The sequence below is a fragment of the Lycorma delicatula genome, chromosome 1 (genome assembly GCF_047948215.1).
Source record: "Lycorma delicatula isolate Av1 chromosome 1, ASM4794821v1, whole genome shotgun sequence".
In the NCBI taxonomy this organism is placed as follows: domain Eukaryota; kingdom Metazoa; phylum Arthropoda; class Insecta; order Hemiptera; family Fulgoridae; genus Lycorma; species Lycorma delicatula.
The window spans coordinates 392011581-392028781 of record NC_134455.1 but is presented as its reverse complement, the minus strand read 5'-3'; the positions used below and the strand labels follow the sequence as shown (position 1 = coordinate 392028781).

At 33.7% G+C, this 17201-nt stretch overlaps 2 protein-coding genes across 7 annotated transcripts in view; one reads left to right on the top strand and one right to left on the bottom strand.

The window, feature by feature from the left end:
• Positions 1 to 17201, top strand: part of LOC142317360 (uncharacterized) — a 418387-nt gene that overhangs the window by 166496 nt on the left and 234690 nt on the right. The gene's annotated exons all lie outside the window — the stretch shown is intronic.
• LOC142317363 (uncharacterized) overlaps positions 1 to 17201 on the bottom strand; it is a 427416-nt gene that overhangs the window by 359582 nt on the left and 50633 nt on the right. For 5 of the 6 annotated variants that reach the window (XM_075353861.1, XM_075353864.1, XM_075353863.1 and 2 more), the window contains 3 exons: positions 10082 to 10117; positions 4008 to 4043; positions 664 to 708 (listed from right to left, as the gene is read on the bottom strand). The exons of the other annotated variant lie outside the window; for it this stretch is intronic. In XM_075353861.1, coding sequence (XP_075209976.1) covers positions 664 to 708; positions 4008 to 4043; positions 10082 to 10117 — 117 coding nt within the window. The remainder of the gene's footprint in view (positions 1 to 663; positions 709 to 4007; positions 4044 to 10081; positions 10118 to 17201) is intronic. 6 annotated transcript variants of the gene reach the window in all.

Here is a 17201-nt window from a genome sequence, read left to right as displayed (position 1 = left end):
AGCACCAGTGATCGTTTTTTTTTCTAAGATATTAATGCAATAAATATTAAGGTAAAATATAAAAAAAACCAGGGTTTCAATTTGAAAGTTCAAATAGTTTTTGCAAGCAGCAATAAAAGTAATCTGTTATAATGTGTATTTGTAGATAGCAAGAAAGTGATTTGAAGTTATCTGCAATATCTGTAAATTAAATACATAAAGCCAATAAAAAAAGTAAAAATTCGAACACAAGCTGTTTATCATGGCACAACATAACGTCCCTTCCTAAATCAATTTTATTATTCATTCCATTTGATGACATAAAAAATAGTTGATATTTAGAATCAGGGATAATTCATCCACCGACCATCACTTTGTTTCATCAATTTTTTACTCCTTACAAAGTTTAGGGAAATTGTTTGATATAAATCCGTCGAAAACGTGTACTCATTTTCAAGAGTGCCAGATGAACAAACACATATTTCCCAGAACTAATTGCCTTTCACCTAGCGTGTTATGGTACAAACAAATCTATATTTTGTTTAAGCCATTTCGTGTTTCTCTTAGCCAATGAAAAAAAAATAAAAAAAATCCTGTAACGGTAAACAGTATATTAATGGATATATTCTAAAAAATTATGCTATAAGCACATCAAACTGAATTACCGAATAAATTAATACTTACGTCATATCTTTATTTTCAACAGTATTCTGTAAATTGTACTTTTCTCTGAAACACACACAAACAATTGATGAGTAAATATTTATCTAATTTTATCGTTCGACTTATTTTGATACTGACACACCTTAGTAACGTAATGTTTGTGCGACTTGTTAAAAGCAAGAACCAATAGATTTATTCAATAGAAAGAAAATACAAGTAATGATACAAGCTATTAAAGGACAGACTATAAAAGGAAATTACTCTATTCTAAGAGAAAATCTTAAATAAGACGGTAGAATGAAATCTAGTAACTAGTAATATTCTGAGAAATTCATGATCTGATAATGTTCTTTACCGATTATTATAATGCGAAGGAGAGGTAATTAAGATATATTCTACAAATGTAAACGTTAGATAGGAAATGATACCAAAATTATTTAAACCCACAAAAGAACATTCTTTATCTTTTGCTTCTCGGCCTCTGGCGCCGTGCTGTATAACTTGTGTTTACTGCTACCGGTAGCGATTTGCTTCTACAAGTGCAGCGGTTCTGCGTTCACGTCGTCGGGGCTGATAACGATCAGTGGCAGTCAGTAAACTTGCGTTTCTATGGAGTTTAGGCTACACAGCTACGTAGTGTGTTGTAGGAGTGCCACTGTCGGCTAAGTAAGGAAGTTTCCTTTGTGTTGCATCATGTCGCCGTTCTTAGGTTCGTGAATAAAAATATTATTATATTTTCGATCCTCTGACAGGTTCGGGAAACGATTTTCACTCCGACCTCGCCCGTGGTCTGATCTAGAATCTGTTAGCTTTTGACGTTACGAGCTGATCTTCGTGAGAATAGGTGGCCTTGCTCGGCACAGTTCACTGCTAGACGCTCACCTTACCTTCTGTTATTAGATATGTACGTTCAGACTGTTACTGTAGTGCCTGGGAGTATAGTCGGTGTTTTGGAGAATGGATTGAAAGCCACAAATGAGAAAAAAATTGAGCGTACACGTGACATGGTTTTCTTAGACTGACGAGTAACTATCGATAGCACGTCTGCAAATTAGTCACGGTTATGCCTGCGAAATCATCCACAATAGACATGGGTTTCATAAAGTTTGTGCAAAATGGGTCCCAAAACAACTCGCACAGTTGTATAAACAAACGCGCTTGGACATCTGCCAACAACATTTGGATCGCTATGGTAACGAACAGGATATTTTCTTAGACAGAATGATCAATCATCACTGGTGACGAAACACAGATCCATCATTACGAGCTGGAGAGTAAACGGTAGAGTATGGGATGGAAACTTCCAAATTCGCCCTCCAAAAAAACGTTCAAGAACCAACCATCCGCAGGAAGACTGACGCTTACAGTTTTTTGGGACTCACAATGCCCAGTACTGGAACATTATGAGGAAAGGGCCACGACAATAAACAATGTGTGTTACAGTGAGATGCTTACTACCAAGCTGAAGTCTGCAGTTCGAAGTAAACGCCGAGGACTGCTGTCAAAATGTGTTGTGTTGTTGCACGACAATGCCCGTCCACATACTGCTGCGCACACTGCTGAAACGCTACAGAAACTCAACTTTGAAGTACTGGCTCATCCTCTACATAGTCCTGATCTTGCCCCTTCTGACTACCACTTGTTTGGTCCAGTCAAAGAGGCATTAAGGGGCCGTCGATTTACCTCGGACGAAATAGTGAGGTTACATGCTGGCGGCATCGTCGGTCATTCTTTCTTTAAAAATGAGGCATTAGCACATTTTGCTGTCAATGGTGTTCGTTACAGATCAATGATTAGTTATTATCTATTTTCAAATTTGCGTGACATCGACCTGCAACAATTTTGGTTTCAACAGGATGTACCACACCTCATACTGCTACCAAAACAATCGATTTATTGAAACAACGATTTAGCGACAAAATGTTTTCGTGAAATGTTGCAGTGAATTGGCCTCAAAGATCATGTGACCTAACGCCAGTGGATTATTTTTTTTCAGGATATGTGGCGTTTCTGATTTATGCTGATAAACAAGCAAAAATTGACGCTTTGGAAGCAAACATGACTCATGCTATTAATGTAATACTTTCCCGATTACTTGAAAAAGTGCTCAAAATTAGACTTAAAGTATTTAAAAAAATTAATTGTCAGAAAGTTACCTTTCGATGAAAAAAAAAAATTGGTTTCAAAACTTACCTTTTAATGAATTTCATTTCAATTCAATTTATTATCACTCTAAAAAAAAACACCCTTTATAAACAGGTTATAAATCAATTGGAAGTTATCATGATTTCATAAATTCTGAAAACTTTATGAAACGGTGGGTAAACAAGACTTATTTACATTTATATCCGCGTTTTGTTATCAGGTTGGATTATGCTGTGTAGGATTATAATATCCAGTAGGATTAGTAATCTATGATGAAACGTAGTAACACTGAAATGATATATTTATGAAATGATTATATTGATAAATTTCTTTCAATGAAATTTTTAAATTTAATCCAAAATGAAATAACTATTTGAGTATCAAATGTTTTGGTTATATTACTATAAAATGTACAATTAAATTTTGTTTTTTTAAATAGAGTTTATTAAAATCTTTTTTAATAGAATTTTACAAAGCCATTTCAATTTTGAGAGGATTTTTATAAATCATTCTAGGGATTATTACGTTGATGAAATTCCTATCGCGTTTCTAAAGAAGTTATTATTTTTGTCTTGCAAATTAAATTAATGTATCTTTCTAAAATATAGGATTTCACAAGATAGGTTGTAAGTATCGCTTTCAGACTTACGTTGTAATTCTCTCGGTCAGAAGAGTTATGTTCCTAATTTTTTAAATGATATGTTAAATTTGTTATATATATGTTTATTTAATTTTTTTACATTATCCAAAGTGACGTTTTAATCTCTTAAAGTGATGAAATTGTCGACCCGCTCAGTTATTCTGCAGTTTTGCAAAATAATTAAATAACAGATAAAAAAAATAATTTCAATTTTTCTTATAGTCTCAGTGAAAATTTGATTACGTTTGAGGCTGCTTACCTCTGTGGAGTCAGAAAGCTGCTTACAATAAGTAAGAAAGCTTAAGTCTTTTAGTAGTATTAAAAATAAAATTTATTTCACTTAAGCGAAATGAATTCTCTAAATTATATTTAGAAAGATAGTCAAAATGATTTTAAGCACTCTAACCCAAAACAAATTTTCAGAACACTTGTTTAACCGTTTAGCACGCACGATTTACGCCAATTTTCTCATGGGACATTAAATGATGTCCATGAGTATATTTTATGTTCTGCAAAACTATAACACATCAGAGAAGTAAATGTTATTAAGTAATATAGTTTTGTTAATATAATTACTTACGAAACTTTGTAGTATTCCAGTTTAGAACCGAGGAAACTGTAAAGTATAAAAAAAAAAAAAAATTAAAATACATGTAACGATATATTTATTTTACCTATATCAGTAAACTACTGGTAAAAGAGTTCTGCTTTTATTGGAAAGTAAGTAGTCATTAAAATAGAATAAATTGAAATATATTTTGTTTCTTCCTTTGCAACAAAACACAGGTAAGAAAAATATTACAAAGAAGGATTTTCTTGTACTTCCAGTATTGAAATGAAGAAATCTTAAACACATTTCATTTGAAATCAAATTGTTTATTTATAATCATTTCTTCATATGCCTGGTAATGATACTGTACTTTATTAGTCATCACAAATTCTAGATTCATAAACTATTTCATGAGAACTTTAATGATGAGTAAATTAAGGCGGCTGTAAAAATTACTTAAAATATATGATGTAAATTTATATTTGTAAAAAAGTTACATTACGTTCATTTCTGTTTAGGAAAAATTTTAATTATATTAAAATTAGTAAAAATTAAATTGTTTATTTTAATTTATTTTTATTTGTTGGCCTAGATTGAAAAAAACATGACATTTTATTTTATAATTTTGTACGTAAACATAATTGAATATGTTTACATATTAAGAAACAAACTTTGCTTAAATTTTAGTGGTCTCTTTACTTCTTAAAAATAATGTTTTCTGATATTATTTTATGAAAAATTTCGACTAAATAATTATTACTTTTTACAGCTACTTAAGTTACAGCAACCATTTCTCAGGTATAGTGAGGATAACGCGACTTACGCGTTAAATTATTTGAATGGATTGATTTGATTAAAAATATTTCGTCACATTTGCGTGCCTTTTTGTTCTATTAGGATTAATACTCAGAATTCATTATCAGAAAAACTGTTTTGCTGCTTTTGTTCGTTTCTTGATTGAACCAAATATAAATTTCGTAGAATGCATTGTTTTTTTAATAATATGTGGAAAGTACGAGGGTAAGTTAATTATTTAGCAATTAGGGCAATTTAGTTATGTTTTTGTTTATGTTAGTAGTACTGTCGTGTTGCGTAGATTACGCATGCATGGTTTAATTGTTATGCCTGTACAGGTTATATGCTGCTAGGTTAGTTCCATTATCGCTGCACTTCCGTTAACCGTGGCTGTTCCGCTTTCTGTTTGCACAAAAGAAGAGCAACATTCAGTGATCCGATTTTTGTGGTCAGAAGATGTATCAGGAGCCGAAATTCACCGAAGAATTTCGGTACAGTACGGAATAAGTGCTTTGCCGCAACGGAGTGTCTATGAATGGATTGAAAAATTAAAAAATGGTCTCGCAAGTGTTACGCACGACTAAGGACCCGGACGACCGTTTACAGCCACAAATGAGGAAAACATTGAGCGTGCACGTTACATGGTTTTCTTAGAGAGACGTGTAACTGTCGATGAAGTGGCACAACGTCTACAAATTAGTCACGGTTATGCCTGCGAAATCATTCACAACAGACATGGGTTTCATAAAGTCTGTGCAAGATGGTTCCGAAAACAACTCGCACAGTTGCATGAACAAACGCGCTTGGACATCTGCCAAAAACATTTGGATCGCTACGGTAACGAACGGGACATCTTCTTACATAGAATCATCACCGGTGGCCAAACACGGATCCATCATTACGAGACGGAGAATAAACGGCAGACTATGGAATAGAAACATCCAAATTCGCCCTGCAAAAAACGTTCAAGACCCAACCGTCCGCAGGAAAACTGACGCTTACGGTTTTTTGGGACTCACAAAGCCCAGTATTAGAACATTATGAGGAAAGGGGCACGACAATAAACAGTGCGCGTTATAGTGAGATACTTTCTGCCAAGCTGAAGCCTGCAATACGAAATAAACACCGAGGACTGCTGTCAAAATGCTGCTGTGTTGTCTTGTTACACGAAAATCTCCACACACTGTTGCGCACACTGCTGAAACGCTACAGAAACTCAACATTGAAGTACTGGCTCATCCTCTGTATAGCCCTAATCTTGTCCCTTCTAACTATCACTTGTTTGATCCACTCAAAGAAGCATTACGAGGCCGTCGATTTACCTCGGACGAAATAGTGAAAAAAGCGGAGCATTCCTGGCTCTGCTTCTTTCTCAAGTCGACTGAAACAAAAGTTTTAATGTAACAAATGGAGATTTGAGGTAACGGCTTATGAGGTAACATAAAATTTATGTTTGAAATCATATTAAACACGCTTTTCTAATGCCTTCCGGCAAATATATTCCCATATTCATTTGAAATTTTGTAAGTACTTTAATTTCCCAAGAAAAAACGATGATTTTATATCATATATATTGGACAATTGAATCTACAATTTAAATTAAATAGGCTGGTCACCATTACTTTTATTATAATAATATTCCTTATTCAGTAATTCGGTAATAATTATAGTTACCCGGAACGTAGAAAAACAATATAAGGTAGAATTCTGTGACATGTTTTTCTGGCAACATGAGAAGCGCATTTCATATCGGTTTAATGTATTTCATATTCATTTTCACAAATGGTTCAGTCAGTAACAAACTACAAATTTGCAAGTTATCATGTAACTTAAAATCATGGGATTATTCTTCTTCGACGATGATGTGAATAAAAGTAAGTAAACTAGACTTTTTTATCTAATTCAATTTTTTTTTATAACTTATTTTTAAGTTATAAAAATTTGATTAAAATCGCTTCGGAAATGTTTTATTTGTATAAGGATTTGCGTTAAGAGAATTTTAATTATCTTAAAAAATCGCTGTATATTGTGTATCGAACAACGAGGGAATAATCTTTTTTACATTCTTCCACGGTTTTAGCAATTACAAAAAATATTTCAAATCATAAATAATCAAATTTAAAATCGAGCAAGAAATCATTATAGATAATGGAAAAACGTATTATATGTTTAAAATTGAAATTTTAATTGTTAATGAAGAGACTTTATCTTCATACTCTAAATAGCTTTCAAGGTAGATAATTCGAGCCGGTTCTTAAATACTTCAAGGTCACGTGTCGGGTGTAACATCGTCGATTCGTGTGGTGGGGAACATTGAGCCGGTGTATCTGCGTAGATCTAAATATTTTATCATATGTGGTTCTGATGTGAGCACAGTTGAAGGCCATGTGACGTCACAGGCGAGATTAATGGACGGTCTATCTAGCTAGATCGAAAACATATTTCTTATGTAGATCTGATGTTAGCACAGTTGAAGGCAATGTAACGTCAGAGCAATCGTCGTTGCCTGAAGCCGATCTAAATCATATGTCTTATGTAGGTCCGATGGTAGCACATCTCATGGTCATGTGATGTCAAAGTTGTGTGAGTTCTGAGTCTCATATCTTGTGCAGGTCCGATGACGGCATAAAATTTACCGATCTAAATCTCATATTTTATTAGGTTTGTATCGCCTGGGTTTGGTTTGAGGCTCGAGACATTAGCGTTGGCGGATGATATGTGAACTAGATGAAGAAGGAAGTGCTGCGAGGGTTAGAGCGGAATTAACTAGATACTAGCGCCGGCGGTTGAGATACGAACTAGTTGAGACGCTAGCGCTGGTTGGTAGAGCGGAACTAAAGTTGATAATCGAAACAGTAAAACCGCGAAATATGACTTAGTAAATAAACAATGTCAGAGCAGTTGCCGCTAATTATCTTTCAACATACACAGTTAACTGTGTAAAATCTTTCATTTTCGAATTCGGCCCTCCCCAATCGTCGTCCCAATCATTTCTGTCTAATTTGTAGTAGGTTGTATGCAATGTTCGTAACATATTTTCTCTTTTATTATGTGTTCATCTTGCTTTAGATATGATGGTAAGGAATTTTAATCGTTATATATTATCCGTACATGTAAAAGAAAAAGCGTTTATGGACGTCACTAATTTTGATACACGTTCTGATGGTTTCAACTACCTTAGCCGATCTACCTTATCCATTGTACTAGATTCAATCTAACTGTAGACTGCAGCTTATCTGAATCTTAACTCTCTGAAACAGAGAGCTAAGCTTTACAATTTCCCCGCACCGCTTACGATATGCTAACCAAAAAAAGAGATAAGAGAAAAGAGAAACTTGGCGTACAGTGATATCACCTTCGACAGTTACAGAGCCTGCTTGGACAATACCAAAATTGAAGCCCACAGGTCAATGCAACTTACAGTAAATGCCGTTGGTTTGGATCTCGTAGGTGGAGCTATCGGTATCCATAAATAGTAGCTGTATTTTTGAACCATGTTTCTGTTCATCACCGAATTATGTCTAAGACCGACGTAGATGCGATATCGAGATAGACAGTATCTTTCCACATTTCTACACCAAGTTTTCTTAATTTATACCTTGGTCTTTGAATCAGGCTTGGCGATGGATTTATCAGCTGTTTCCGATCAGTTGCTAGTTTGAAATTGATTCAACTTTGAATGTTTTCCTTGTATTTTCTGAACACAAAGTTATTTATTAGCTTTTAAAAGTCATTCTCTAAATCATTCCTCACTGTTGTCTTAAATTGAGATCGTTGTGCCATTTTTTCCAAGGACTTTGCTGAGACTGTAACATTTTACGCAACATTGTCCCGAACAAGCCATTTCTGATCGACTTAGAACAACATAATGGCAAAAGTAGTACTATTTCAGACATGGTGTCGTCAGTGCATTGTACACCCTAATCTCGAAGGGGAAGACACCCGCCATGTGACGAATCTAAGCGGCACACCGATGCCTCCTTATCAAGCTCTACGAGGCTTTACTAGAGGTAATTTTCAAAGGACTCAAGCCATATTCCATCTTACCCCAGTCAGGATACCACCTATGTGAAGGCCACACAGAACCGGATAGCTTCCCGTTTGTCGGCAGAAAAGGCAGCTCATTGTCTAAATCATGAGCTTGGAAGAATAATCAATATCTATCTCGACAATATAACCGATCTCATCGTCGTTTGCATTCATCATTAGAAAAGTCGAATACGCGTTGGTGTTGTTGTTCGTCTACCCATTCGAATTGTGATTGAGGATGTAACGAGATTACTATAACCGTAGAAATTATTGGCATCAACAAAGGCTATCTTAGCTGTTTTTGTGGTATGGGTTATCATGTTTCTTTACACAAGTTGTTTTACCACCTCTTATGTCTGATTCACCTACACGAACATGTACATGTTAATGTACATGTTAAGTGAACAGCTCTAACTGAACTTGCGTTACACACAGTATAGCGTCTAAATCCAGCCCTGGAGCCAATACGGAATGGGTTGCATCTAGATTGTATGTGTTTAAGCATAGTGATTCAAAGTTTTCAAATATATCCACCAGTAACAGGACGTCACATCTCAAATAGCTATCATTGTATTTACCAAACATGTTTCAGCTGAAGTAATACCATACACTTTGTGCATGTTTGTAATCGTCTTCATTTTTGTTAGAGTTTGTTATTCCAATGTAGAAATGTTCTTTAGAAGGTAAGGTCATTTCTTCAAGCTTCTAACTGGAGTCGGTGTAGTCGTAAGGATATACACATTTTTGTGTAACTAGTGGTAATTCATGTTCCCTGAAACACTTCCAGATATGCTGAAATGCGTATTCTGGTAAGTTGGATGCCAGTTTGTCAAAGCTGGCTATATTTATGAGCGGCTATAGCCCAGAGATTAAATACAATTGATTCACGGAGATCTGCATTTCAGACATCACAGAAAACTACTCAGTACTACATAAGATGCAGGATTTAGATCTATGCAGATACACCGGATCGAGGTCTCCCACGACTCCACCCGATGACATCATACCTAGACGTCCGGCTCAATCGCGACAAGCTATTACCTTGAAGTGTTTCAGAACCGGCTCTTTTTAATTACTGTTGAAAAGTTAAAGAAATTTTTTTCATTAATAGATTTTAATTTTTAAAAAAATATATGAAAAAAATTACATTTCTTAATGATTGCATAGTTTTTTAAAAATTTTAACACATAAATAATGTGGTTACCACATTAATGAACTAATGTTAAGGATTTATATTTTTTGAGTATAATTAAAACACACAAATGTAATTAATGTTTTACCATATAGAAGTAACATAAACATATGTACAGTCCATTCTGAAACAATGAAAAATTAAATATTACATTACACCATTGAAAGGGATCCAGTGGAACAAATTAAATAAAATATATAAAAATTAAAATAAGTAAGTGTATAAATAAATAAAATACGTACTTATAAATAAAGTAACTGTTTCAGAAGTTCTTAAATTTATTTTAATATGCAAAGGATAAAATCAAAATTTAAACCGACAACGATTGCTAACGTCTATATGCCTCCAAGCGCCCACGATGATGATGAGGTAGAGTGTGTATACGAAGAGATTGATGAAGCACTTAAACACGTAAAAGGAGATGAAAATTTAAGAATAGTTGGAGATTGTAATGCAAGCATTGGAAAAAGAAAGGAAGGAAATATAGTGGGTGAATACGGGCTGGGCAAAAGGAATGAAAGAGGGGACCGACTTATAGAGTTTTGCACGAAGTATAATTTAGTAATTGCCAACACCCAATTTAAAAATCAAAATAGAAGAATATACACTTGGAAAAAGCCAGCGATACTGCAAGGTATAAGATAGATTATATCATGGTTAAGAAAAGATTTAGAAATCAACTCGTTGACTGCAAAACCTCCCCTGGAGCAGACATTGATAGCGACCATAATTTGGTGATAATGAAATGTAGATTGGGGGTTTAAAACCTGAAGAAAAGGTGTTAGATGAATCGGTGGAATTTAGAGAAGCTTGAGGAAGAGGAGGTAAAGAAGATTTTTGAGGAGGACATCGCAAGAGGTCTGAGTAAAAAAGATAAGGTAGAAAATGTAGAAGAAGAATGGGAGAATGTTAAAAAGGAAATTCTTAAATCAGCAGAAGTAAACTTAGGCGGAATAAAGAGAACTGGTAGAAAACCGGGGGTTTTCAAAATATATATTGCAGCTGATGGATGAACGTAAAAAATATTAGAATGAGACTGATGAAGAAACTAAACGGAACTATCGGCAATTAAGAAATGCTATAAACAGGAAGTGCAAACTGGCGAAAGAAGAGTGGATTAAAAAAAAGTGTTCAGAAGTGGAAAGAGAAATGAACATTGGTAAAATAGATGGAGCATAAAGCAAATTTAAAAAAAAATTTGGGGTACATAAATTAAAATGTAATAATGTGTTAAACAAAGATGGTACACCAATATGTAATACGAAAGGTAAAGCCGATAGATGGGTGGAATATATTGAAGAGTTATACGGAGGAAATGAATTAGAAAATGGTGTTATAGAGGAAGTTGAGGAGGATGAAATGGGAGAAACAATACTGATGTCTGAATTTAAGAGAGCATTAAAAGATTTAAATGGCAGAAAGGCTCCTGGAATAGACGGAATACCTGTAGAATTACTGCGCAGTGCAGGTGAGGAAGCGATTGATAGATTATACAAACTGGTGTGTAATATTTATGAAAAAGGGGAATTTCCGTCAGACTTCAAAAAAAGTGTTAAAGTAATGATACCAGAGAAAGCAGTTGCAGATAAATGTGAAGAATACAGAACAATTAGTTTAACTAGTCACGCATAAAACATCTTAACTAGAATTCTATACAGAAGAATTGAGAGGAGAGTGGAAGAAGTGTTAGGAGAAGACTAATTTGTTTTCAGGAAAAGTATAGGGACAAGGGAAGCAATTTTAGGCCTCAGATAAATATTAGAAGGAATATTAAAGAAAAACAAACCGAAATACTTGGCGTTTATAGACCTAGAAAAGGCATTAGATAACGTAGACTGGAATAAAATGTTGAGCATTTAAAAAAAAATTAGGGTTCAAATACAGAGATAGAAGAACAATTGCTAACATGTACAGGAACCAAACAGCAACAGTAACAATTGAAGAACATAAGAAAGAAGCCGTAATAAGAAAGGGCGTCCGACAAGGATGTTCCCTATCTCCGTTACTTTTTAATCTTTACATGGAATTAGCAGTAGAAGAAAAGATTAGAAGCTTTTGAAATGCGGTGCTATAGGAGAATGTTAAAAATCAGATGGGTGGATAAAGTGACAAATGAAGAGGTATTGCGGCAAATAGATGAAGAAAGAAGCATTTGGAAAAATATAGTTAAAAGAAGTGACAGACTCTGGTCCATATACTAAGGCATCCTGTAATAGTCGCTTTAATATTGGAAGGACAGATAGAAGGAAAAAATTGTGTAGGCAGGCCACGTTTGGATTATGTAAAACAAATTATTAGGGATGTAGGATGTAGAGGGTATACTGAAATGAAACGACTAGCACTAGATAGGGAATCTTGGAGAGCTGCATCAAACCAGTCAAATGACTGAAGACAAAAATAAATTTATTCTTTTATTTATTACAAATAAACTTACATATAATATTAATGGATATATGTAAGACTTTTGACCGTCTGTACGTCGATTCTGAAAATGACTCTCAAATCCAAAATGTTCAAGCTTTAATGTAGATCGGTGAGTTTCTTGCCTTCACATCTCATTACACTGTTAACTCATTGAAAGGAGTTTGTGCCGATCTTTCTTATTACACTGAAGAAGAATAATTAAAGGAATTCTCAAGTCAATGTGTTACACAAAGACGAAGGTTGAACATGATGTGAAATGGTAACGTTCTTTTGATTTGTGTTCATGCATACCGCAACCTATGCAATAATTTAATGCTAGAGTTTCCAACACACTGCACTTGGATATGAAAGGCAAGTAATCTTTATTCGTAAAATGGAATATCGTGATGGTCATCTATGCAAAAATTCCCCAGTTTGTATCAACTGCAAAGGGAATCGCAACTGCCGTTCAAGGAACTGTCCGGTTTACACAATGGAAATGATTATCCAGGAGGTTAAAATCTTGCATAAACTATGTTATCCTGAAACAAGGGAAATTGTCAGCAGTCGAACACCTCGACTAACAACGATTAATACGAAAGCGGATTTTGCTCTTTCATCATCCTAATTTTACCCTTAACTGGTCACGCTTTTTTATAATAGTACTAGTTGCGCCGGGTCACTATGACCTGAACATTCGGAAATTAATATTACATTATTCAAATTAAAAAGAAATGAAAAATTATATTCGAAAAAGAAATTATTTTTTATTCAAATAAATATAAATATCTCCTTGTTTAAAACAGAATAATCAAAGAAAAACGTTAATTACAAAACCTTGTAAAAATAAAGAATGATCTTAATTTTTATTGAACGTTGCTGTCGTAAAAATATAATTATTCTCGATTGATTGAATAAAAACGTATAACTCATCTGTAAATATGTTTTCAAATAAAAATATTCGAACTGAGCCGAACATTTACAAGTAAAGAATGCACAATTTGCCTGGTGTCAAATTGATGTCCTGGACAACACATTTGTGTATATTTTTGTATACAACCTCCAGCATCAGATTTTTCTTCGTCCATCATACATGCTGAAGATAGCTGATCCATACCGAGTAAGAACATAAATATACGAAGCAAATAAACAAACAAAAAATTCCTTAAAATTGGTGCTGTAGCTCGAAAAAAATTTGTAATACTTCAATTAAAAACGTAACAAACCCTTAATACCTAACGACAATTAATTTCAAAATGCAACTGCAGACATAACATAACAATGAAAAAAAATTAAATATAACTTTATAACTTTTTGTTAGAATCAACAAACACACCACTATCATTGAGAACGGCTGATCTTTTCTATAACAAGTTATTTTCTTTAATAAGTTTTCAATTGATTTTTTAAATATTTTATTCCCGTTTAATCTTGCAGGAGTACAAAAAATGTTTGGCTCTCTGTATGCAGAAGCTGAATATTAATTTATTTGTGATAGATTTACCTGTGACTTGACATAATGTTTAATCTACTCGAATGTCAGCGGAATATTGCTACAGGTAATTAAATAAATCATCTGTAAATATGTTTTGAAATAAAAATATTCGAACTGAGCCTAACAAATACAAGTAAACAACGCACAATTTTCCTGGTGTCAAATTGATGTCCTGGACAATACATTTGTGTATATTTTTACTTAAATTATTTATTTCAGAGTTAGAAATTTTTATTTCCAACACTAACATTAATCAATATCTTTACAAATAAAAGAAGTGTGAATTTTAAAAAATATTGTGCCCACGTTTCATACACACAATGTTATATTTATTGTCCTTGGTGCTCAATCAAAGGTGACAGCGTTTACGTTTCCTTCTAAATTCCAATCTTGCTCCTCTGGTTGTTGAACATAAAGTACAGTAATGTCTTGATCTTCAAAATGTATTTTTACTTTGCTCAAGTTATTTTGGGTTTCCCGAAGTGAGATACCTTTTAACAAGTAAATTTTTTACTAAAATATGGTCTAAATTTTTAAGAAAATGGCAATAATGTAACACACCTGGTCGCGTCGGGTCAAATAGCTTATTTCTCTTACTTATATTACACGAACCTAGGTAAGTTGGATACTAACTGATAGAACGGATTACGAAAGGAGATTAGCAGGCTTGCCAACCTAATATCATTGAGGCAAATATTAAACTTTAAATATAAAACAGTGTTTCGGGTCATATAGACCAGAAGCGACCAGTTAAGAGTTAACGTGGAGCAGAGCCTTCTTGTTGTGATTGAGTTAGAGATATTAGGATAAAATCTCCTCAGCAAAAAGAATTAGCAAAACCCGCGAAGATCCATCCACCGATAAACGTTGGGTAAAAATGTTAAGAAGGCATCTGGAAAGGCAAAAAACTAAACTGGCTTATAAGTGGTCGAAAGACTGGAGTACTTCAAGCAGTTATAAAATGAAGGAAGGTTTAGAAAAGAATGCAGAAAAAGGCTGAGCTTGGCACGATGGAGGTTGAAGTTATGATAGAGAAGGCCTTGGGTACAGGAAATATAGGTTATTCAGCTATAGAAATTCTAAAAGCAGAGAGGGCCCCTGCGGTGGCCGAGTATTTCAGCTGCACAAAATATGTCATTGGGGAGTGCATTTAGTTTACGTTATGAGACAACAATGGTAGCGGCTCCACCTTTGTTGGTATCACGTTGATGCTGGCCGCAAAACCACCCTGGTATCTAGAAAGGAGTAAGATAACATCTTTGAGACTTAAGACACCTTGTCATCTTACGTGGAAGCCGTCAGGAGGATGGAAAAATAAAGTAAGAAGGGATTGCCTAAGGGAAAACCTAAGCGATAAATAAATGTGATATGTTTTAACTATAGATTTTGTAATTTTTCAAATATATTTTATTTTCACAATGGTTGTATACAGTTAGTTTATCTGGGTTGGAAAGGTTTTTTCTTTTTCTTGTTTGGGAAAAGGCTAATGACCAAAGTAGTTGATACCTGAACCACCCGCCCATAAAATGAAAAACAATAATAAATTTCTTCCTCAAAATTATTAAACTAACAGTTTAATCTTAAATAACATTTTAGAAATATACGGTTTAATGCATGTAATTAAACCAAAAAATACTCGTACACATGTCTATAAAAAATCTGTTAGTTCGTAGACGAATATAAATTATATACGTATATTTACGAGTATATAGACACACTCGATAAGAATAGTTAAATTTATCATATATGTTGGCATTAGTCAGTTACTTGGTCCTTCTAGTAAGTAAAATTAAACCCCCCCCCCCCCAAAAACATACACACACATCTCAGTAGTGTGAAAATACTGTGTAAATTTTTTCCCTTAATGTAAATAACTTATTTATCTTAGGTTTAAATTGCCTTAAAGAATAATTATTATTCTTTAAATACCTCGAAAAAAGTTAGAGATTTATTATAAAATTTATGTCAAAAACAAGAAATCAGATAAAATTCGATATTTCAATTATATCTATTTAAAATTTTTTTTTTTTGTCTTCAGTCATAAGACTGGTTTGATGCAGCTCTCCAAGATTCCCTATCTAGTGCTAGTCGTTTCATTTCAGTATACCCTCTACATCCTACATTCCTAACAATTTGTTTTACATATTCCAAACATGGCCTGCCGACACAATTTTTTCCTTCTACCTGTCCTTCCAATATTAAAGCGACTATTCAAGGATGCCTTAGTATGCGGCCTATAAGTCTGTCTCTTCTTTTAACTATATTTTTCCAAATGCTTCTTTCTTCATCTTTTTGCCACAATACCTCTTCATTTGTCACTTTATCCACCCATCTGATTTTTAACATTCTCCTATAGCACCGCATTTCAAAAGCTTCTAATCTTTTCTTCTCAGATACTCCGATCGTCCAAGTTTCACTTCCATATAAAGCGACACTCCAAACATCCACTTTCAAAAATCTTTTCCTGACATTTAAATTAATTTTTGATGTAAACAAATTATATTTCTGACTGAAGGCTCGTTTCGCTTGTGCTATTCGGCATTTTATATCGCTCCTGCTTCGTCCATCTTTAGTAATTCTACTTCCCAAATAACAAAATTCTTCTACCTCCATAATCTTTTCTCCTCCTATTACACATTAAGCGGTCCATCTTTGTTATTTCTACTACATTTCATTACTTTTGTTTTGTTCTTGCTTATTTTCATGCGATAGTTCTTGCCTAGGACTTCATCTATGCCGTTCATTGTTTCTTCTAAATCCTTTTTACTCTCGGCTAGAATTACTATATCATCAGCAAATCGTAGCATCTTTATCTTTTCACCTTGTACTGTTAATCCGAATCTAAATTGTTCTTTAACATCATTAACTGCTAGTTCCATGTAAAGATTAAAAAGTAACGGAGATAGGGAACATCCTTGTCCGACTCCCTTTCTTATTACGGCTTCTTTCTTATGTTCTTCAAGTATTTATTTGATAATAATAATAATAATTATAAGCTATTTATTTTTAAATAAATAGCCAAATTGTTTAGAGAATGTTACAAAATTATAATTTGATTGTTGAAACAAGTTGAAATGAATTTTTACAATTAAAAAATAAACGTTATATTTGATAATATATTATTATTAATTATGAAGGCTCGACAGTTCATTTTCTTTTGGACATATTTTCGTCTCTTCATCTTTATTGTCGTATTTCACCAGCATACTGGTGAAATACGACAATTTTGTGAAATATATTCACTGGTAATTTTTTCAATACCCATAAAAACTACCTAATTTTACCGTATAGTTTATATTAGTGAATCCTA